General features: G+C 43.7%; 1 protein-coding gene across 1 annotated transcript in view; it reads right to left on the reverse strand.

Annotated features, from left to right (window-relative positions):
* The window catches only part of PARM1 (prostate androgen-regulated mucin-like protein 1), a 112,723-nt gene extending 90,440 nt beyond the window's left edge, over positions 1 to 22,283 (reverse strand). The window contains exon 1 of the mRNA XM_008267742.4: positions 21,979 to 22,283. Within this exon, the coding sequence (XP_008265964.2) occupies positions 21,979 to 22,021 (43 nt within the window). The 5' untranslated portion in view covers positions 22,022 to 22,283. The remainder of the gene's footprint in view (positions 1 to 21,978) is intronic.
* Positions 22,284 to 23,474: the final 1,191 nt, after the last annotated feature.

The raw sequence follows: 23,474 nt of genomic DNA on the forward strand, positions 1-23,474 counted from the left end.
CCAGCTGCAGCCCATGCTCTCTCTGGAGTGGAGGTCATGGAGTGAGCCGGTCAGCCGCGGCGGAGTTGGAAGCCTCCAAATCAGCCAGCTTGACTTGTCGGGAGAGACGGACAAGCCGCTTTGCCAGACATGACCCACTTCCCTTCCTCGTCACATTTGGTCCTTCGGGGTTGGAGCCCCAGCTGGCTCACCTGCTTCCCTCAGTCAGACGTCTCTGGAGAGAATGGGGTGGTCTCAGATGTCTGAGACAGTGGGGATCGCTTTTCAAACGTTAATGTTTCTTGTCACTTCTTTCATTCTGGAAGAATGTATCATAATGCGCGATCTTCCATGGAAAAGTTTGCTCATTCCAAGCATGTGCTCCACATCAGATATATGAGCTAGCCGACCTGCTCACCCCTTATATAACCTCAGATTTCCTGATTAACTCCTTTAATCTTAATTGTTTCAGAAAAAATTCAAAGCGTCTAAAGCTCTTTACTCCTAGTCTCCTGGGCACAGATGTTGAGTCCCAGGTTGTTTTACCACATTGCTTTGGCAAAACAACGACTCTCCCTGGGATTTTAGAAATATAATGAGGCTGTTCTCTTGCTTTGTAACTTTTTATCTCAGCATGAACTCAGTTCTCATCAAGGAGTTTCTTTCCTAGTATAGAGCTTTAAACTTTTTTGTTCCTTAAATAATAACCCAAATCAATAAAGCCTTTAGACAGTAGATCTCTCATTTTTCTAGAATATTTCCTTTATCTACATAAGCAAAACTAAGTAATAACTTCTATATGAGTTAAATTAAATTTTTTTCCAGAGAAAAGAATTTCAAATGTTGCTTTCCACTCTAATTTAAAAGGAAAGCTATGATTCTAAAAGAACATTCAACAGGTAGCTATCAAATCAAATAGATGTCTGTATTTACCTAGTTAACATCTTAATTTTTTTAAACATCTTAATTATTAATCAGAAGAGGCGGTTGCATATGATTACAGTTCTTAAGTGTATATGGGCTTTTTATGGATAGGGAAAGTAAATTTTAGCTAGTCCAGGAAACTGTATGAATCCATTGAATATTGTATTTCCCTAAAATACATTTTTATAATGCCACTTAACCTTTAATTATAGAAGACTAAAATTCTTCAAATTAGGTAAGAAAGTAGGGAAACAAACATTGCACTCACAAATACACATAACACACACACACTTTTCATGCTGGCAAGTAGAAATCCACTGCCCTCGAGTGTTATATTGTCTGCATGTTTCCATTAAAGAGTCCTGTGACCTCCTACATTTCAACATCCAATAAGACATCACAGAGGACTGAGAAAAAGATGCATTTTAGGAAGCAGATCATTCCCTCCCTGTACACAAATGAAGGGAAGGTGTTGCTATGGTTTGCATGTGGTTTGTCCACCAGAGGTTCATGTTGGGAACTTGGTGTTGATGCAGGCACTTGTTTCACCATTAAGAGGTGGAATCAAGAGGGAGGAGAGGGAGATGTCCTCAGAAGGGAAAGCTGGTCTCCTGGAGTGAATTTGATAAGAGTGGGTTGTTATAAATCCCTGAGCCTGGGACTGTGTTCTGATGAAATGGGTAAAGCCACAGCTCAGGGTGCCCACATTCCACATCACAGTGCTGATTTGAATCTAGCTATTACACTGCTGATCCAGCTTCCTGATAATGCACCTGAGAGGCAGCGGACAACAGCCCAAGTACGTAGGCTCCTGTCACCCATATGGGAGACTTGGATGGACTTTCTGGCTCCTGGCTTTAGCTCAGCCCAGCCCTGGCTGTTATGACCATTTGGAGAGTGAACCAGCAGACAGAAAATCGCTATCTCCCTCTCTTTCTCTGGCACTCGCCTATCAAATAAATAAATACATCTGTAAAAATTAAAATGAATGCCTGAGCCAGGTCTCTTGATCTCCCGCTTTGTGTCTGGCTGTGTGATTTCTTCGTTCCCCAGCCAGCTGCTCCCACTATTACCACCCACTATGCTGTGACAGAGCCAAGAGGGCTCTCAACAGAGCTGAGTGATGCAGGCACCCAGCTCTTCAACTTCTTAAACCGAGCTACGTAAACAGCTTTTCCCTATGAAGTTAGCAGGTATTTTGTGTTAGTAACACCAAACTGACTAGCACAGGTAACATTTCTACTCTTCAATGAGCTACACTAAAGAGCAGGAGGCTGTTTTCCTCTGTTATGACTTTTTCTCCCTTTATATGTCCCTCCTGACTACCACAGGCACAGTAGTGTAAATGATATGCTAATAAATATGACAAAGAAGTGAAATGTGCCCTTGGAATTCACTACATGGTCCCCAGACAGATTCCATGCTGCTCTCCTTGTCCTCACCAGAACATTCTTGAATCATCTAGAGGCTTCTTACAGTTGCCAGGCTGGCTGAATAACCATAACTGCCTGGCTTAATACAATGCCTTATGAGAGGGGCTCAAAGGAGGAACGTTACAATCTCATTAATTTAGACTGTGGCTTTTCAGTGAGTCTGATAGCTTGGAAAGTGTGAAGGCAGTTTCCTCCTTTCTTCCTCCCCTCCCTTCCTTTTGCTAATTCCTGATTTTCTTTTGTTTTGCTTCTCACAATGCATGTAGCATGTTATTAAGTGGTCAGTGACCATGGATGCAGTTTCCATAAGTTGAAGAAATGTTTCTTTACAAATGCCTATAGTACATTGAGAGACACCAGATTTAAGCAGTTTCAGCCAGTCTTTAACCACCAAGATCAATAAATTGTGCCTGGGTTCAAATTCTACCCTTGCTTCCAAATCAGCTTTCTGCTAATGCACACTCTGGGAGACAACAGGCTTGAGGACTTTGGTCCCTGTCACCCACATGTGAGACCTGGATTGAGCCCCAAGAATCTGGCTTTGGCCTGGCCCAGCCCTGGCTGTTCTGGGTATTTGAAAAGTGAACCAGTAGATGGATGATCTTTCTTTGTCCGCCCATCTCGGTTTCTCTGCCTTTTAAATTCATGAAAATAAGTTAAGAAAAGATGTCCAACATTTGTTTTAAAAAATAAACAAGTAAACCAAAAATATTTGAGGCAATAGCAACTGCTATTTTGAATGAAAGTGATTCATTTTCTTTTCCCAGTGGGGGAAGAGCTCTCATGAGCATGGTTTAGATGTGAGGATAATATAATTGCTGTGGGTGAACTGTGTCCCCTAAAAGATATGTTGAAGCCCTAAGCCATAGGACCCAGGAATGTGACTTTGAAAATAGGGCTTTGGGCTGTCATTGTGGTACAGCACCTGTGATGCGAGCATCCAGTATCAGGGTGTTAGCTTCAATCCCAACTGCTCCACTTCTGATCCAGTTCCCTGCTAATGCATCTGGGAAAGCAGTGGATGATGGCTCCAATGCTTGGACCCCTGCACCCATGTGGGAAATGCAGGTGGAATGCCTGACTCCTGGTTTTGGCCTGGCCCAGATCCAGCTGTTGCTGCCATTTGGAGACTGAACCAGCAGATGGGATTTTTTTCCCACTCTCTCTTTCTCTCTGCCTTAAATAAATAAATAAAATTTCTAAAAAAGAAAATAGAGCACTTACAATTATAATCAAACTAAGATGAAATCATGCCGAACCCCATATGATTGGTTGATATCTGTCCCTTTAGAAGGGAAATATGGACACAGAAAGACTCAGAGGAAAGATGGCCGCATGAAGGTAGAGGCAGAGACTGAAGTGATGCTGCCAGGGGCTGGGAGGAGCCGAGAAGTGTCTCCACTGAAGCTTGCGGGTACAGGGCTGTGCCAGAACCTCGATGCCAGACTTTCTGCTCTCAAACTGCAAGAAGATAAATCTCTGTTGTTGTAAATCACCTAGGATTGCAGTCATTTGTTATGGCAGCCCAAGGAACCCCAGACGATGGCCAATCTATATTTATCCCAAGCGTGGCAGGTTGCTGTAGCTCAAAGGGACATGCAGCTCACGGCACTTTGTGGGGAGTAACGTTCTAGAACAAGACACTTGCTGGCAGGAGAGTTTTCCCTTTCTACCCAGGAGGGCACACTTCCCTCTAAATTTCTCTAGTCTTGGTTGCAGACACAGTAGATACCGAGTCCCATGCTAAAAGGAAGAAAAGTGTCTTTTCGATGACATAAAAACCAAAAAGAGGGAAACAAAACTCTCCTCTCGGTAACTTTCTTTTCGTGTTGCAGAAGCAAACTCTGTAAACAAGGACAAGGGGGCCACTACAAGGAAGTGCTTCTTTTTGACCTCATCTTTCATTTCTAAGGGACATGATTGCTGTCACGAGTTCACATTTATTGGTCTCAGTCAGGACAGTCTGACAACTCATTTCCAAAGTCAGACTGTGAACTGAAATATTAGAAGACGAAAACCTCCCTGCACCAAACACAACTCATACCCTTGCCCATCAGGTACAAATCCAAATAAATTGATGCATTTTTCAGGACACATGTGGAATAGACTTCCTATAGAGAGTGCTTCTGTGCTTAGCACTGGTTACCTGCATCTGTGGATATTTTCAAAGACAATCCTTATTGCATTCACTTGTCTAGACTGAAATCTTAGTACACAAGGATGCATTGGCAAGGGTGGTTGGCCCCATATAGCAAGCTTGTCTGCCGAGCAACAATAATTCCTTTCCAAATGTCATTTGCTGGTGTGCAGTCATGCGAAGCAAACCAACTGGATCCCACAGCCTCCAACCTCTCCCTTCCGTGTTTGCTCCGGGGCCCTTCACTCTTCAGTGCATTCCTACTGCTTCTTACTAGGCAACTCCTCATCTGCATGGGGCCACAGGACACTTCTCCTTGTCAAGATATACTTGTCCTACAGGCTACCACCTGCCAGTGCACTACAATCATCACTTTCAGCCACGCTGAGTTACTGCACTACTGTGCTCAGACTCCATAAAGCCCTCACATCTTAGGAGAGTAGGGCTGGCGACAAGGCAGAAGGGACTCTTCAGGTCCACGCCTTTGAGCCTCAGTTTCTTTTTTTTGTTTCTTTGTTTTGTTTTTCTAAACTTTTATTTAATACATATAAATTTCCAAAGTACAACTTTTGGATTATAGCAGCTTTTTCTCCCCATAACCTCCCTTCCACCTGCTACCACACCATCTCCCACTCCCTCTCCCATCCCATTCTTCATCAAGATTCATTTTCAATTCTCTTTATATACAGAAGATCAATTTAGTATATACTAAGTAAAGATTCCAACAGTTTGCACCCACACAGAAACATAAAGTATAAAGTACTGTTTGAATACTAGTTATACCATTAATTCACATAGTACAACACATTAAGGACAGAGATCCTACATGGAGAGTAAGTGCACAGTGACTCCTGTTGTTGATTTAACAATTGACACTCTTGTTTATGACATCAGTAATCACCCGAGGCTCTTGTCATGAGATGCCAAGGCTATGGAAGCCTCTTGAGTTCACCAACTCTGATCTTATTTAGGCAAGGCCTCAGTCAAAGTGGAAGTTCTCTCTTTCCTTCAGAGAAAGGTACCTCCTTCTTAGATGCCCATTCTTTCCACTGGGCTCTCACTCACAGAAATCTTTCATTTAGGTCATTTTTTTTTTTTTTTTGCCAGAGTGTCCTGGCTTTCCATGCCCGAAATATTCCCACGTGAGCCTCAGTTTCTTTAGTTCAATTTGACAAGCTGAGCACCCACTGTGTATGTGCAGGTACACGGAAAGGAAGGATATGAAGATAAGACATAATCTTACCCTCTGAAGGATGAAAGACTAGCAGGGCTCACATGTGCAGACAACTTCAGAGGAATTTTGTGTTTGTGGATGGAGAAAATTTTGGTTGACAGAGAAGCGAGTATGGTGCTCCAGAAAGAGGAAACTGTATGGGCCTAGGTAGTGAGGCCTGCAGGTAAGAGCAGGTGTTTCCCGCTGGGGGAAGAGTTTCCAGGCAAGAATGACCTATTTGCTTCTGTGACCTCTCCCAGCTGAATTGCCTACACTTCTTTCCTTTTTGTCTGCCTGTAATGCATATCCCAAGCCACTTGCTGAAGAGTTAGGATTTGTTTCTGTAAGCAATGGAGCGGTCTGGAAGATTCTTCAGAACTTTTTATAAAGGAAAAATTTGATCACCTACAAAATGGGAGAGAAGAATACAATGAACACCCAAGTTCCTCTCACTTGGTTTCAACAAGTAATAATTCATTGTCATTTTTGTCCTATAATATGCCAAACTATTTCCCTACTTTCATACTATTTTGAAGCAAATCCTAATCATCACAGCACTTCTTGTATAAATATAATGGTAGATACCTCTAAAAGACAAGAGTTGTTGAAGAAATAGAGCTATATTACCACCATGCTTAAAATACTGATAATAATAATACTTAAAATAATGATATCTTTGTATCAAATGTCTAGCCAATGTTCAAACTCACAATAATTTTATGTCATCATTTATTTTTGAAGACTTATTTACTCATTTACTTGAAAGTTAGGATTGCAGAGAGAGAAGGAGAGACAGAGAGAGAAAGAGAGAGCAAGAGCAAGAGTGTGTGTGAGAGAGAGAGATCTTCCATTCCTGGTCCACCCTACAAATGGCTGCAACAGCCAGGGCTATGTAAGATCAAAGCCAGGAATCAGGAACTCCATCAAGGTCTCCCATGTGGGTGGCAGGGGCCCAAGCACCCTGGTCACCTTCTGCTGCTTTTCTAGGTGCTTCAGGAGGGAGCGAGATCGGAAGTGGAGCAGTCAGGACTCAAACAGGTGCTCATATGGCACGTAGGCATTGCATACAGTGGCTTAACTCCCTGCATTACAATGCCAGACCTTCATCATTTATTTTAATTATTTTAGTTTGATTCAGGATCCAAATAAGTTCCATGAATGTGATTGGTTTCTGTGTTTCTTAGATCTCCTTTTAAGACTATAAATCTGTCCCATCTCTGACCATCTTTTTCTCAATATCTCTTTTTTTTTCCACTTTCAATTCATTTATTGGAGAAACAGGGTAGTTTATACCATAGAGTCTTCCATAGCCTGGAGTTCGGTGATTTCATTTCCATAGTGTTACTTAATATCTTCCCCAGGCTTCTATATATGCTATAATTTGATTGTTGGATGTGAAGGCTTAATCAGATATAGGTTCCTTTTAATTTGGCAAGAATATTTCATAGTGGATGCTGTGTTTTTCCATCAGGAGACAGACTCTCTAGATATATCACACTTTATGATATTGGCAGTCACTGGCGATGAGTGCCAGGATCCACTACCTCATTAGGTTTGCAGCATTATACCCTCTATTCCTGCCATGCCTCCTTCATTTATTAGCTGGAATCTTTCCATAGAGACAACCTGTCATCCAATCATTTCATATTTGATCACCCAGTGGGACACTTCACAAATACAGGCGGAAGAAAATGAATCAATAAAAATATCTAATTATTTCCAGTTTCCTATTTTTTTTCAAAATAATGTGTGAATTTACACAGCATCCTCACCCTCCAGTGAGGATCAATACATTTTGTATTATCATTGTTTTGATTTTGGTATTGTGATGAACTCATGAATGTGTTTCAATCTATCTCAATCATTCCCCTCATCAGTGCTCAAATTATCCCATCTTAGGCTAGTTCTGGGAGCCTAATTATGTGATTTTTGGTCCTTTTGACAGGACCCTACTAGCACTTGAGGACATCTCTGCTCTCAGGTTTAAAAAGATATCCCAGACTCATTTTTTTTTTATTTGAGAAACCGAGACAGACAGACAAATATGTCACATCTGTTGGTTCATTCCCTAAATCCTTGCAAGAGCAGAGTATGGGGCAGGCCAAAGCTGGGAGCCAGGAACTCAATCCAGACCTAACCTCAAGGGTGGCAGGAACCCAAGTACTTGAGCCACCACCTGCTGCCTCGCAGGGTACACACTGGCAGGAAGACGGAGTCAGAAGAGAGGCAGGGCTTGAACCCAGGCACTCTGATATGGGATACAGATGCCCAAAGCCGTGTCTTAACCACTAGGCTAAGTGCTCAGCCTCAGATTCAGGCAATGCCTAACCCAAACTTGGAATCACCCACTTCTTCAGGGAGGCTCCATTCCTTTCAGTGGAAGCATTCTATGATCTGAGCACCTGCAGTACTCATACAGGTTTGAGTCTGTGTCTGCCCTGTTTGGAAGGGAGCAGGCAATTTGGCCTGGCTGGACTGAGTTCCTAAAGTTGGACAAAAGATTGTGGAAGGAACTGGATGGGCATAGAGGAGTGATGGCCACAGGTTAAGAAGAGATGATGATGTTCTCATCCAAGACCATAGCTGTGGGGATGGAGAAGAGAATTAGAGTGGAGAGAAATTCTGGAGACCAAATTTAGATAAGAGAATTTAGCAACTGATATGCCAGTTTAAGGCAGTGGGGGCAGATTTGGGTAAAAAATCAGGGACCTGGTTTAAAGTCCAGCTCTGTACCTCACTAAACGTGTGATCTATGGTTCTCTACTTCATTTCCCAACTTCAGTGACAAACACTGTAATATAGGAATTGTACTGCCTTCCTCATAGGGTTGTTGAGAGAATTGGATGGGGTGGCAGTGTGTGAGACCCAGAAAGGCTAAACTGTAAAAAAAAAAAAAAAAAAGTGACCCTCCCCTGCAATGTAGCAAGTCTTACTACAATATGAAGGGTTGGCCTCGATCATGCCAAAGTTTCTTCTAGTCTTGTCTGCTCCAGCCCTTTCCACAGTCGGAGCACCTGCGTTGTTCTTGGATAATGTCATAGAATGTTACTAATGGACCCACCAGCATTTGCCTAAACCACATTTTATTGATTATTTAATTGAAAAGATGATGTAACAAACTTAATGCTTTCAACAGAAAACTAAATCATATATTCTTCTGGGGGATATTTTCTTTGTTTCATATCTATGCTGGCAGCTTTCAGTTTAGGAAAATTAGAATACTGTATAATGCTATTGTTCCCTTCAGTGACAAACATGGAAGAAATAAAAAGAACTAACAAAGTCCCCTAAATACTCATCAGTTAGCTCAGAGCCACTTAAAACACAATTCAGGATACTCAATGTGACCGATGATTATTATGTGAACTCTAGTTTTAGGAAACATAGTAATAAATCTTTGTAAAAATTAAGAGTGGGAGTAGGAGAGGGAGGAGGAAGAAGGGTAAGAGCATGGGTGGGAGGGAGGGTAAGGTGGGAGGTATCACTATGTTCCTAAATCTGAATATATGAAATACATGAAATTTTTATACCTTAGATAAAATTTTAAAAAAGGAAAGAAAATGTAGTATTACATTACCTCACTTCCTTCTCAGAAACTTCCCTGCCCATTATGTCAAGGATGCCTTGGAAATCTTTCTGAAGATATTTTGCTAAGATCTTATTTTTGAGGGATTTGTCAGAATAATTTTTGAATCAAGATTTTGCAGATCAGGGGCTGGCGCTGTGGCATAGTGGGTTAAAGTCCTGGCCTGCAGGGCCAGCATTGCCTTTGGGCTCCAGTCTGAGTCTCAGCTGCTCCACTTCCAATCCAGCTCTCTGCTATGGCCTAGGAAAGCAGTAGAAGATGGCCTAAGTCCTTGGGCCCCTGCACCCGCATGGGAGACCCAGAGGAGGCTCCTGACTCCAGGCTTCAGATCAGTTCAGCTCTGGCTATTGCAGTCTTCTGGGGGAGTGAACCAGCAGATAGAAGACCTTTCTCTCTCTCTGGCTCTACCTCTCTCTGTTAACTCTGACTTTCAAATAAATAAAATAAATCTTTTAAAAAAAGATTTTGCAGATCAAAATGGGCACCTAGTAGTTACTATAGCTAGACTGCCTTGCTAAAGAGGGAGTAAAATAGTCATAATATCTTTACTTTTTAATACAAATTCTAAAAAATTTCAGGGAGGGAGGAGGAGAAGAGGAGGAAGAGAGGGAAAAGTGACCCAAAGCTCAGGCCAGAAATAACTACTGTAGTCTTCCAAGCCCCTTTCTCCCAGGCACACACATACAAATGTTTTCAATATTTCATCATTATGTATATTTTATTCTGTAGCTTACTTTTTCAATGTATAGTGAAATATAAAGTTACAAGATAATTGGTTCAAGAAATTGTAACCACTTTTATACATTAGGACATAACGAATCACTTGTTTTTAAAAGCACTCCCTTGGTATTGCCTGGTATAAATGTTGAATGCTATCTGGTTTATCCAACCAACACTTTATTATCAAGCATTTTCAGTGTTTCCAATGAAAATTATTTGTATTAAAACAATTCTTAACTACAATGCACAAGCAAATAAAAACTCTGAAACTGGTCTGGATGGGTAATAGATACATTCTTGTCTATTTGTGTATATATTTATAGTTTCCATAACAATAAAAAAATCAGTACTTGAATGGGGGTTTTAAAAACTGTTATACAAGAGACAGCTGTTACTTAATGATCTACACATATATTTTCCCCCAAAATCTGGTTGTAGCTTTCTGAAACTCAAAACACACATTTCCCCTCCTTCTGTTAAGCCTCCACAGTGAAACTGTATTTTCAGGATGTCGCCATTGTTTCCTGCTCAGCAGTCGCACCTGCCTTTGAAATGTGGGGCATTGTGAGTCTTCACTTGGTGGTGTTGTTCTCTTTCCTACCAGTGACAGGGGAGGCCCTGCCTTTCACTCATTCAGGGAACCTGGCCTGTCCCACGGAAGGAAACTAGGGAATGGCCAGCTATCCTCCTGTGTCACACCACACACCACACAGGCTTCCCTGTTCTTCCAGCACAAGGTCAGGGCCACTGTCCTTGCCACCCCTCCACTGACTGTCCATGTGATTGATCTTCATGGTGGCGGAGAGCCTGCCCTTCCCAGTGAATCTCACAGAACAAGCAAAGCCAAGATTTCTAACGTGCAGCTTCATCTTTTCACTTCTTTGGTTTGTTCACAAGTTGCTCTTCAAGCTGAGATAATCTGAAACCTTATCATGATTCCTAAGGTTTAAGATAAGTATCCTGTTGTTTTTAAACTCATGCTGTTTTTGGCAGCTACTCCCTAACTAAACATTCTTATTTTTGAGTAGGTCAGAAAGTATCAGGAGTACCTGTTTGCATGATGAAGCTGGGGGCTATGTCCACATGGGTGAGGTTACCCCCAGCCACAAGGAGGGGTGTCAGCCCTGCAGGGGAGTCAGCACTTGACCATCCCTCTGTCCACTGTTGGGGCTAAAACATTGTTCGTATTTCAGAATCACCAAGATTGGAGAAGGCAGGGCCTGTGAGGCCAAGGAAACTCCTGAGTTCGTTGGTGACTAACTTACACGTTCAACATTTAGCATTTAAATTTACTGAACTTTCTCAGACTTCACTGGGTAATTACCAGTCCTGCTTCCCTTAGACTCCGATCACTTTTCATCACCAAGCTATTTTTAGTGATTCAGAAAATTCTTAACAATAGTCAAAGTTGGAAGTATCTTTCTCTTTCCTAGTTGAGCCCAAAGGTGACATTTTCATAATTTGCCAGAGAGTTTCAGAAGTTTCAGCTGTTTTTAGATGATTTCCAGGGCATAAAAAAGGCATTTGCATTTTAAGAAGAGTTTTGTACGTGTATTTATCAGAAAGAACAGATTTATAAGTTTAGCTTTTGCTATTCTCAATGAAGACTAAAGGCCTGACTTTTTTTTTTTTTTTTGAAAAAGATATTTGCAAACACTCCACATTGGTGCCTGCTAGTTAGCAACTTTGCCAATATCTCACTTTTTGGGTGGTGATCTGAGGTAAAATTTGAATTAAGTCTTCATTTTGCCTGCTTCAACAATGTATTTTAATCATCGACTCAGCAAATAGATTTGGAGTACTCCCTATACTCCCATGGTATTGTAGAACTGAGGATACTGCAGAAAACAAGAGAAACCAAGAATCTGGTTTCCTTGCAGCTGCATTTTAGCAAGGGGTAAATGGAAAGGAAGGGAAACACATTTACAGGAAAAGTAAAAGGAAGATCCAGGGAAGAGGTTCTGGGAATTTGGTGCTGGCAGGTGAAGCTGACTGCAACTTTAAGATGTAGGTCAGAATAGGTCTAATTGAGAAGATGACATTTGAACAAAGGTTTTAAGGAGGTGAAGGATTTAGCCATCTGGTTATCTGGAGAAAGCATGCGCTAGACAGAAGAACCAGCTGCTGCATGCTATAAAGGAGTCAGTGTGATTGGTGTAGAGTAAGCAAAGGAAAGGAAGGAAGCTCAGGTTCAAGAACAAATGGGGCACCAACTCACGTGGGGAGGTCTTGTCAGTCACTTTAGGAACTTTGGCTTCCAATCTGAGTGCAATGGGAAGCTATTCCAAGGCTTGGAAGAGATTAGTGACATCTGTTGATACACTTCCAAAAGATCAACTGTTGCTATGTGGAAAGTAGACCTTAGGAAGAAAAAGCTAGATCTTAGAGGATGCCACTGCAGTATTCCAGGAGAAATATGTCAGTAGTCAAGACCAGAGTAAGGGTGATGGAGGTGGCAAATGTGATTGGATTATGTATATAGTTTAAAGGTTTATTTCCTGAAGGACTGAATGCAGGGTGCTTAGCAAAAAAAGAAGATTCAGAAGTGACTCATGGCTTTCATTCTGAACAATTAGAAGGTTGGAGTCACTGAGACTGGGAAGGCTTCTTATAGGTAGCCTTCTGGGAGAAGGAAGTCCTGAAGCTCAGTTGTGGACATGCTGAATTTGAGATAATTAGGATAGAGTCAACTGCTGATTTCCTCTTAGGAAATTCATCCTTCTCAAAGAATGTAAACTGCATGAGGGTAGAGTTTTGTCTAATTCTTAAAACTTGTTTTATTTATCTGAATGGCAGAAAAGGAGAAGGAGAGACAGAGATAGAGAAATCTTCCATTCAGTGGTTCACTACCCAAATGGCCACGATGGTCAGAGCTGGGCCAGGTCAAAGCCAGGAGCCTGGAACTACATCTGGGTCTCCCGTGTGAGTGGCAGGGGTCCAAGTACTTGGATGATCTTCCACTGTCTTCCCAGGCACATTAGCAGGGCACTAGATTGGAAGCAGAGCAGCTGGGACTTGTACTGGGATATGGCATCTAAGGTAGCAGCTCATCCTACTGCAAAAGATGGCCAGCCCAGAGTTTTGTCTATTTTATGCAAGACTGTATTTCTAGAGCCTGGGACAGTCTTTAGCACATGTAGATGCATAGTTAAAGATTAATTGAACAAGTATTTATTGAGCATTCACAATGTGTCTCACTCTTGTTCTCCATCAGGGGAACAGAAAAGCTGAAATCCCTGCTCTCATGCACCTGATATAATGTAATAGAAGGAAGTAGACAAATGAAGTAAAATAAAATCTGTCATCTGCTGGTGTATACACTTGGCAGACATTAGTTGAACGTTGACTCACATGGCACTCAATATGTATTATTATAACCCTACAAGGGAGGAGAATGAGATTCCAGAGTTGGCAATTCATGCTAGCCTCTCTAGCCGAATCCCCTTCTACCACACATTCTGTTTCTCCTGGAAATGGACACAAATCCCTTGGGTTTCTCTTCACGCAAGTATTTAAAGGAAAGTCTACTCACAATAGGACAATTTCACAAATGAAGTTCTAGGCAGGATGCCTGGACCTGGGCAACCCCAGACTGGTTCACTCTCTTTGATCCAAACCATGCAGCTGAATTCATCCTGACATCTCAGGGCATTTTTTTTTTTTTATTCTTCATCCCCTTTCACACTCCTGAGGCCACCTTAATGACCTGCCATAAGGGTCACCAATTTTTCATCTGAAAGACTCAATCTGTAACCTTTCACAAAATTAAAAAGGTCACTACAGTAAGCTTTCATTTCATATAAATTTGAGAAGAGAGCCATTATCTCTCCTAAAAGTAAAACTTGATGAAATTTTTGAGAAAGTGAGAGAGAGTGAGAGTAAGAGTGAGTGAGAGAGAGAGAGAGAGAGAGAGAGAAAGATAGAGATTCCATCACATGCTATCCAGCGGTTCACTTGCTAATTGCCCATGATAACCAGGAATAGGCCAAGCTAAAGCCAGGAACTGAGAACTCAATGCCAGTTTCACATACAGGGATAGCAGGAACCACATCATTTGAGCCATCATCATTGCCTTCCCAAGTCAGCACTAGCAGGAAGCTGGGGTCAGGAACTACAGCCAGGAAAGTCCAGATCTTTGATATTGGATGTGAACTTCCTAGCCAGTGTTTTATGGCCAAATGCCCACCCTTCAAAAAACAATTTCAATTATCACTTCCTCTCATTCAGCCATCTAATATTTTCATTGTTTCCCCCAACACTATACCCCCAGCCTCTCCTATGCAGTCTACACACAGCCACTGTCCCTTCTTACTGTCCATTTCTTACTCAGTCTCCCTATATAATTTGATCTCACATTTCCTCCCTCACCAACATTAATTAGGATGTCAATGAAGAGTGATCATTTACTTTTAAAAGTTGATCATCCTTTCTCTTGCTGAGATCTACTTAAAAAGCAATCTGAAAGAGAATGTCACCTTCCTATTGAATGTCATCTCCATTAACATTGTGATTCTTAAGACAACACAACCAAGGCTCCCTGTGAGTTGAATGAGTGACAGTGTATGCCTTGATATTGCCTCTCATGCAGGACCGTCCGTGAACAATGACAGTTTTTGTGGCCAGCAGAATGCATGGTCCACCAATAACCTACTTCTTTTCTAGCCCAAGAAAGAGTTGTTCAATCCACCATATCTCTTTAGGTCCCTCTGATGAACAAGACACAGCAAGGCTCCCTTGTGTCATAATCCTGAGATACACTGAAATCCTCCCCTAATAGGACACACTACATGAACTCTGTAGAATGCCTGGGCCCTTAAACGTTTCTCTAAATATATAGAGACAGTGCATGTAGCCTCTACATAGCCAATAAAAACAGTATCCTTTTATCCTTGCAATAATTGTTACTGTCCTTTCTATAGAGTCCAAATTATAGTATGAAGCAAGAGTGCAGAGTTAGCAATCAAACGTTCACCACTCGTAAAGTGATGTCCACCTGCCATTTTTCAAAGGGATCATGCTATTGTCTGAATGTTTGCAGCCCCCAAAATTCATATGCTGAAGTCCTAACCCCCAAGGTGTTGATATGAGGAGGTGGAGTCTTTAGGAGGTGATGAAATCAGGAGGGTGTAGCCTGCATGGATGGGATAGGTACCCTCACAAAAGAGGCCCCAGGGAGCCTCCTTGCCCCTTCTGCCATGTGAGGACACCATGAGAGGGCGCCTTCTAGGAAGCAGAAAGTAAGCCCTCAGCAGACACAGAATCTTCTGGAACCTTGCCCCTGGATGACCCCGCTTCTGGAACTGTGAGAAACAAGTCTGTGTTGTTTAGGAGCCAGCCAGTTTATGGGGCTAGGCTGTTATGGCAGCCAGAGCAGAAGAAGACAGATTATAAAACTTCCCCAATAAAACTGAAATCATTTTTTATGAAAGGGCAGACAACACCAGTAAGTATCTATTATGGATCCAACAGTGAGTGCTTCATAAACTGTCAGTAATGAGGTTATGCTTCTGGATTACACAAAGCTGAAAGAACATCATAATGTTTTTTAACCAGTAGGCAGTCTGAATGGTAGCAAAAAGTTTACAACCATGGCCATTAAAACAAAACAAAACAAAAAAAGCCCTCTCAGCTAACCTCTTTCATGTTCAACACCTGTATTGAAGTCCTCATGTCCTTATTTTCTTGCTCAAGAGGAAAGAAAATCAGCTGTCAGAATTTGGAATGTCAGTGAGAGATACTATCATCAAAGTTATACAGGCATGCTACCACTCACCTTATTCTGTATAAATAGACATGGTTCCTAAATATCACACCTGGTAATTTCCCACAACTTTTTTTTAACCCATTTAACACTCTGGTGGTACAGATTTTGCCTTAGGTATAAAAGGTGCAAACTTCCATCACAGTCCAATTGTTCAAAGGATTTATTTTTTACATCTGCATTAAAATTCTGTCGAGTATGTTGCTTCAAACTCTGTATAGACACAGCTTTAAAGTGATCCTAATAAATGTATCCAGCAGAAATTATATAAACCTTACATAATTAATATTTGCATGATGTCTTAAGATCCTGGCACAAAAGACAGCACTGGAGTCCAACACTTCTCTGTATCTTTCTTTTTTAATCAGCTGCCAGATAGACTCCAGGTTGCCAGTTCTAGCTTCTGGGTAGGAACATTTCTACCATGATATAGATAATTATATATATATAATATATTAGAAAAGGAATGGTAGAAAGGGTTAGGCAAGGTAGCTAGGGATTCCACAGAAATCCCACCAATTATTCAGAAACCTGGGACAATGTACAATTAATGGATTTGCAATCAGATTCAAAATATTTCACTGAAGTGAGAGCTGCCTCTGAATCTTAATCCATGTAGTTGCTAACAGAGAAAACAGCTCTTAAATCTCTGTGTCTTCTTATGAACAGATTATTACACCTACAAAATGGTGTAGGACAAACAAAAGCCCCATGAGGCAGAGTTCAAAATAAAGCTAATCTTATGTCAAAGTTATTGCCTAGATGGAATATAAATGAAAGGCCCAGGGTAGAACTGTCAGATAAAATATGCAAGTACTTCAAAAAGTTCATGGAATATGGAATTAAAAGGTAAGTTTATTTTGGTGCAAAAAAGCAAATGAAATCCATGCACATTTTTTTCATTACACATATTTCCATGAACTTTTTGAAGACAACCAGTTGAATCTGAATTTCAGATAATCTACAAATAAATCAGTCCAAGCATGTCCTAAATATTGCATAGAACATATTTAGAATTCATTGTTTATTTGAAATTCAAATTGACTGAACAACTACTATCTGTATTTCCTAAATCTGGCAACGGTAGTCAAAAGAAAATAAAGACAGTGTATTTTCAATTGACATTATCCCATCCTGCACCAATGAGAAAGACAGATGGGAAGAATCCTCTAATTTTCTGTTTTATTCTAATGATTTCTAGGAGTTATAAAGGTACAACAATCTTGAGGTTTACGAACAAGGTTAAAATAGATGAATTGAAACAGGCTATGCTGGTATACAAGGTTATGATCAGCATTGAAAGGCCCATACATCAGAAAATCTGATGCTACATCAATCCCTGGCATTTAGATAATTTAAGCTGCAACTAAAAAAAAAATTTCAGCACTATATACACAAATCAGTCTTATTTTACAGTCATCTTTCATTTAGGTGTGAGACAGCCAATCCCTTTGGAAAACATGTTCAAAATGTCACTCTGTGCTATTTCCACAGGGTGCTTACTCTCCAAAGGAAAATTCTCGCTTAAGAAAGTCAGCTCAAGCAGTATAAATACTTGGTCACTATTTTCCCCATAAAAACAAGAACACAATTAGACCAGGTCCAAATGCTAAAGTGAAATTGCAGGTCTGGCAATTATTGATGACTCTGGGTTCTGGAGAGAGCCACTCTGCAGGAGTCAGATGAAATGGCCTGTCTTTTCCCAAGCTGTGTGCTCTGAATGACCCAAAATGTTGTGGGTTTGGGGATCTGACCTTTAAGGTTTAGCTGACTAGGGCTTCTGAAATACGCCAGTCTCTAAACGGCTCTGTAGAAGAAATGAAATCCTCCGTGACGCTTACCCTCTACCTGTTCCTCAGCACCTTTTTACTTTTTTATTACTACTGTGCTAAATTGGAGCCAGAACATTATCAACCTTTTCAAATTAGGCATTTAGTAGGTTTAGCAGAATACTTTCTTAATTTCCATACCGCGTTTGCTAGCACAGCTGCAATTGCAATGCAATATTAGTTGACACCTTTGATTTACATCATCCAAATGCAAACATGTGAGGGGTCTTCAAAAATTCATGGAACACATGTATTATGAAAAAAATGCATGGATTCCACATTTTTTCACCAAAATAAATGTAGCTTTTACTTTCATTTTCCATGAATTTTTAAAGTACCCTTGCATAAGCTCTGTTGTTAGCACAACATAGGTGCAGAACATGGTAAACTTCATTAATAAGAATAATAGAAACCACAATTGCTATCACATTTAAACATTAACCATATTAAACATTCACCCTGTCCCGGGAACTATAGGTATGTTCAGTCACTTAATACCTGCAATAATCTTGTGAAGTTTTATTCCTCCAATTTTGTACATAAGGAGACTTCAAGTGGTTAAAGTACTTGGCCTAAATTTCACAATTAATGACTAGGAAAGCTTAGACTTTTACCAAGGCAAATCTATCTGCAGAATCTACATGCTTACTACTTCAAAACACCGTCTTTGTGAATGTGTCAGATAACAAGGAAGGTATTACACCTCTGAGTTCAGGTTTCCTGCACGTCTTTAACTGCACCACAGATTTTAGGAGAACAGGAGTTAATCCAGCTAAAAGGAATGCAAGCAACTGTTCCTTGCCACCCTCAACAAACCACAGGTGACCTTGCTGTTGGTATAAACATGATATATTTTTGGTTTGCTTTGATATGTTTGTGGTAAAATTACTGAACCAAATCAGTAGTAGGCACAGAGCCATGGCTCATTCAAGGATATGAACATTCTAGATGTTAGTTACTTGGAGAAGCGGTGACAGATGCAAACACAGATAGGATCCCTTGGCAGAATGGGGATCTAGCTTTGCTGGTCTTACTCTCCAAGGGGCTCGATAAGTCTGTACAGGGGACCTGGTAATGACTTCGAATGCACTGTCCCTGAGGGGAGAGCAGAACACAGGGCAGATCCAGGGCGGGAAGAGTAGGATTGTCGGGGGGTGCCTCTCTTACCTACTACTACAAGTGTCTCTCTTTTATTCCTGCATCTCTGAGAGGAACAGCTCTCAGCTGTCCTAGGGAGGGAGTTTTTTTTTTAAGATTTATTTTATTTATTTGAAAGAGTTACAGAGAGAGGTAGAGTCGAGAGAGAGAAATCTTCCATCTGCTGGTTCACTCCCTAAATGACCACAATGGCCAGGCTGGGCTATCCAAAGCCAGCAGCCAGGAGCCAGGAGCATCTTCCAGGTCTCCCATGTGGGTACAGGGGCTCAAGGGCTTGGGCCATCTTCCACTACTTTCCCAGGCCATAGCAGAGAGCTGGATCAGAAGTGGAGTAGCTGGGACTTGACCAGTGCCCATATGGGATGCTGGCACGGCAGGCTGGGGCTTTAACCCACTGAGCTGGCCCCATAGGGAAGGAGTTTCTTAAATAAACTGGGCCATGGAATGCTAGAGGGCGTGGGAATGAAGAAGGAAGTGAACTCAGAGGGCAGCAGGAGAGGGGTGAGGATGGAAGCCACCCAGTGGCTGCAACCTCCCTCCTTTCTTGCTTCTGGTGCCACAGCTTGGAGGTGCAGGTCTGTGCTTTAACTTGGAGACAGTTGTCCTGGATGCCTTCCTTGTACTTGGTGTAAGAAGCATTGGAGAACGATATGTGAAATAGCTGGGCTGGTTTTCTGCCACAGTGAACCTCTGGAGAACTGAAGACCATCCAAAGTTTCTCTCTTCTTGCTTTTTTTAAATACAAGTGAATAAATGTAGGGACCTTGCAAGATCATTGACAAGGCACACAAGGCAAGTGCATGTTACAGACAGGAGAGCAGATGCTATGGATTCTGTATATTGTGTGGATGGGGGAAGCTAAAATATTGGGCCCTGCCAACCCTGTTTTTGGCTCAAAAAAGTATCATCTTAAAGGTTTCACAAAAAAAAAAAAAAAAAAAAAAAAAAAAAAGAGAGAGAGAGAGAGAAGAAAAAAAAAAAAAAAAGGAAAACTGAAGCCTCTAAAGTTGCAGGGGAAATAAAAAGAGAGAAGAAACCAGCGAATAAGCAAGAAGAGCTGTAGGACCACCCAAACCATGTTCACTTTATGAGCCCTCACCTCTTTCTCCTTTACCCACACACACACTTTTTCTAGAATGATGATATTTGAGATTCCGAAAACGTCTTCCTTTGAGTGCCAAGAATCTCGGGAAGCATCTGTGCCGATTTTTCTATCTTTTTTTGACAATTGAGTGCAAGCAGCTCCAGCAACAATGCTTACGGAGATTGATTCTAAGACACAGGCTTCTGAGGGAAGGGTGAAGCTCCCATGTGCTGCAGGAGTGTGGGATCTTCTAGGTGGAAATATAACCGGGGGAAAGGCAGAGGGTTTTGCTGGGACTCGGCGGTCCAGAGCTGGGAGGGTGTGATCTTCTTGGCTCAGATCCCCCATACATGAGTTGGAGTAGGGATGGGGTAGCCTCTTCACTCTGGTGGTGAGAAGAAACGTTTCCTCTCCCAGAACAGTGGGGCTAGACTGTAAGATGGCTGTGTGTGTGTGTGTGTGCACACACACATATATGTCTATATATACACACTTGCACACACACATAGCATACAATTCATAGAAAATTAGAATTTAAAGATGTTTATTTGGATGCAAACATTTTGTAAAACCACGCATAGTTTTCTTTATAGTATGCATATCCATAAACTTTTTGACGAGCCCCTTGGATGGATGCTAGACAGATATCTTCAGCTTTTTCGGAGCCAAAAAGAAAATCCTCTGCCTTACAGGGCTTACTAACGGCGATTCCCGGTTTTGCCAACTACCAGAGCTGTTCAAACCATTAAATAAATAAATACAGACAAGCCTCTAAACGTGAAAAGAATTCTAGCAGGGAGAAAGTACAGGCATATTCCATGGCCTTTTCGAAGCACCTCTTGCTTCGAGGATGGCGGGAGCCACCAGGCGCCAGGAACCTGGGACATCTACTGCGCCTGCCGCATCCAAGCTCTCAGCCCGGCCCCGGCTCCGCAGTCCACGCCGCCAGGGAGCGTTCAGGCGCCAGCTGCGGACGCGCCTCCACGCACCGTGTGGACCCCGCAGGGAAAAGGGGCTTTCTCAAATGTTCATCAAGTACAGGAAATAGCACGGACAACTCCAAGTTAGGAAACTTTAGGAAACCCTTAGCTTCTTTCCAAAGGATCGTCGTGATTCCTGCCCACAATTACAGGAACCCAAGAAACTCAAAGGGGATCAAATAAACAACAAAAATCACCCGGAGGAGAGCGCGGCCCAAGATTATCCTGAACGGCACAGCCCAGCGGCAGCGCACCCGGGATACTTCTCGCCACAGGTTCCCTTTCTGGTGCGTTTTCTGAAAAACCTGGGTACCCAAGCCCAGACTAAAAGCTCCGTCCTGAACCTCTCCCCAGCCGCCTCCCCACCGCCCCTCCACCTGCCAGGCTGCGCGCTCCGTTTCCAGCTCTTCTTTGCGGAGCACCCTGGGCCACAGGTTCCCTAAGGAGACCCCCGTGGTGCGCACGGGAGAGGCATCAGGAGGCGGGATGTGGATGTGGGAGTGTGTGTGCGAGGAGGGGGAGGGGGCGGAATAGATGGGATGCTAGTTTTAGCCAAATTACTAGTTTCTTCCACTGGGGGCCAGGGCATAAGGCAGACCGGCAAAATCGCCTCGGTGATCGCGAGCTCTACCCTGGCCAGCACCAATGCCCAAAGGGCTGTTTGTGCTGCATCATCCCCACTCGAAACTAGAAAGGGACGCTGGAGACCAGAGATGCCAAGCTTGGGCAACGCAGTCCAGCCCCAGCGGACGCGCAGCCCTGGCTGACGCCTTCCCAGAGAACGCACCCCCATCCGCTCCTCCGGCTCTCCCAGCCCTCCCAGGATCGGCCCGCGGCAGGAAGTTCGGTTTTCCGTACTCTGGCAGGTTCCTGAGCACCTGAGAAGCCTGGAGCAGCCGTGGCGCCCACCCCGGGCTCGATCGCGCAGCTCAGCCAGCCACCTGTTCCACAACGCCGGAGTTTGAGCGGGCGCGGGCTGCAGCGGAAGGGACCTTGTCATCTCCTCCCTCCAACGCTGCGCAGGGCTGCCAAAGATCACCTCGCCGGGAATCTAGGTACGCGCGCACCCCGGGCGACTGGCACCACTCGGGGCACCCGCGCGCCCCGGCCCCCAGAGCCGGCCACTGGGACCCACACCGCCCCAGATCTCTCCGAGAGGGCGGCCGCCAAGTACCTGCGGTGAAGATGCAAAGAGCGAAGAGAGTCTTGCAGACCATGGTATCCGGGGGCTTGGTGCCCTGCCCAGCGCGGGCGGTGGGGACTTTGCTGGGACTGACGGAGCGCTCTGGGCGCGGGCGGCTCTTTCTCTACCCCGCGGGCTGCGGTGCGAACCGGGAGGCGCGGGTTGCTGGGCGCGCTCGGCCCGGGTGGCTCGGCTAGGCGACGCGAAGGCAGCGCGGCACCGTCAGCTGCGTGTCCTCCGGCGCCCGGCGCGCTTCTGCTCCATCCCAGCCACCACAGTCCCAAGCCGCCTCCGCCTCCAAACCCCTCCCACCCGGACCCAGCGGCGACGCCGGGACCACCCCCTGGCCGGCTCCCAGCGCTCGGGTCCCGGGAGCCCGGGTCCAGGGCGGCCTCTGCTGGACAGTCAGGACGCGTGCTCGGAGCTGTGATCGGATTGAGCACTTGTTAGGAGCTCCTCGCGTTACCCTGGGACCCAAGGGGACAAGAGTGCGAGCAGCCCTGCCCTCAGGAATCCATCCCGGCTTTTCTTAAGGGAGCTTGCAGCCTTTAAAGAGGTGGCCATGTACCGGTTCAGGCCTCACCTCGCAGAGTCAGCACACTTCTTTCCAAGTCTGAAGACGTTTTAGTTCATTTGTCCAAACATTCCTGAGTGTATATGAAACCCTCCCCCACAGTTAACCCCGCTGCACTTCCTGGGGCCTGAGCCAGCACGTCTGCCGCCCTATTCAGCTTCTTACTAAACCAACAGCGAGTACTAATGACAGGTAACACTGATCATGGGATAACCAAGCCAGGTATTATACTAGGTGTTGCATCATATGTTCTAACTACCTTACAGAGTAAGAGTAATTATTATTTCATCGTACAGATGAGAAAACAAAGGGACAAAGAAAAGTGATGTGCTCAAGATCCCATAGCCTATGATATTATAGTTTGTTCTGCTCATCAGAACAAAGGCTGATGTCCAGTACCCTATTGCTGTGTGTAGTCCTCACTGCACTGTCGTAGTCTCATTTTCAAGGCGGGAAATGGGAGCAGGGAGAGGATGAAATGCTTGCCCAAGGCCACACAACTGGGGCAGTGTGACTGCCAACCTGCCCAGGCACCCCGTGCGTCCTCCCTGCTCTCCTCCCTCTAAGGCTCCGCAGCCACTCGGAACTGACCTTGCCCTTAACTCTTCCCCATTCACGCCACAACTTAGACATGCTTGGCCCTCACCCCTGTGTCACAGCGGCTGCCAGGTTCTCTCCCAGCTTCTGCTGTTCTTAGCCTGATGGTCCTCTCCTCTCTAGAGTGGCCACTGCAGGAGTCCCTTTAGGACTGATTTGCGTGGTACCCTCAGGAGCTATGAAGAGCAGCTTTCCTTTTTCTGTTACCACTCCGTGGAGCCCCATCACGTTCTCCATGGCAAGGTCAAGTCCTCTCCCTGACCTCACCATTGCCACCTGTAGGACTTGCTCACACTTCTGCAACCAGACTCAACAG

Source organism: Oryctolagus cuniculus, chromosome 8, assembly GCF_964237555.1.
Source record: "Oryctolagus cuniculus chromosome 8, mOryCun1.1, whole genome shotgun sequence".
Taxonomy (NCBI): domain Eukaryota; kingdom Metazoa; phylum Chordata; class Mammalia; order Lagomorpha; family Leporidae; genus Oryctolagus; species Oryctolagus cuniculus.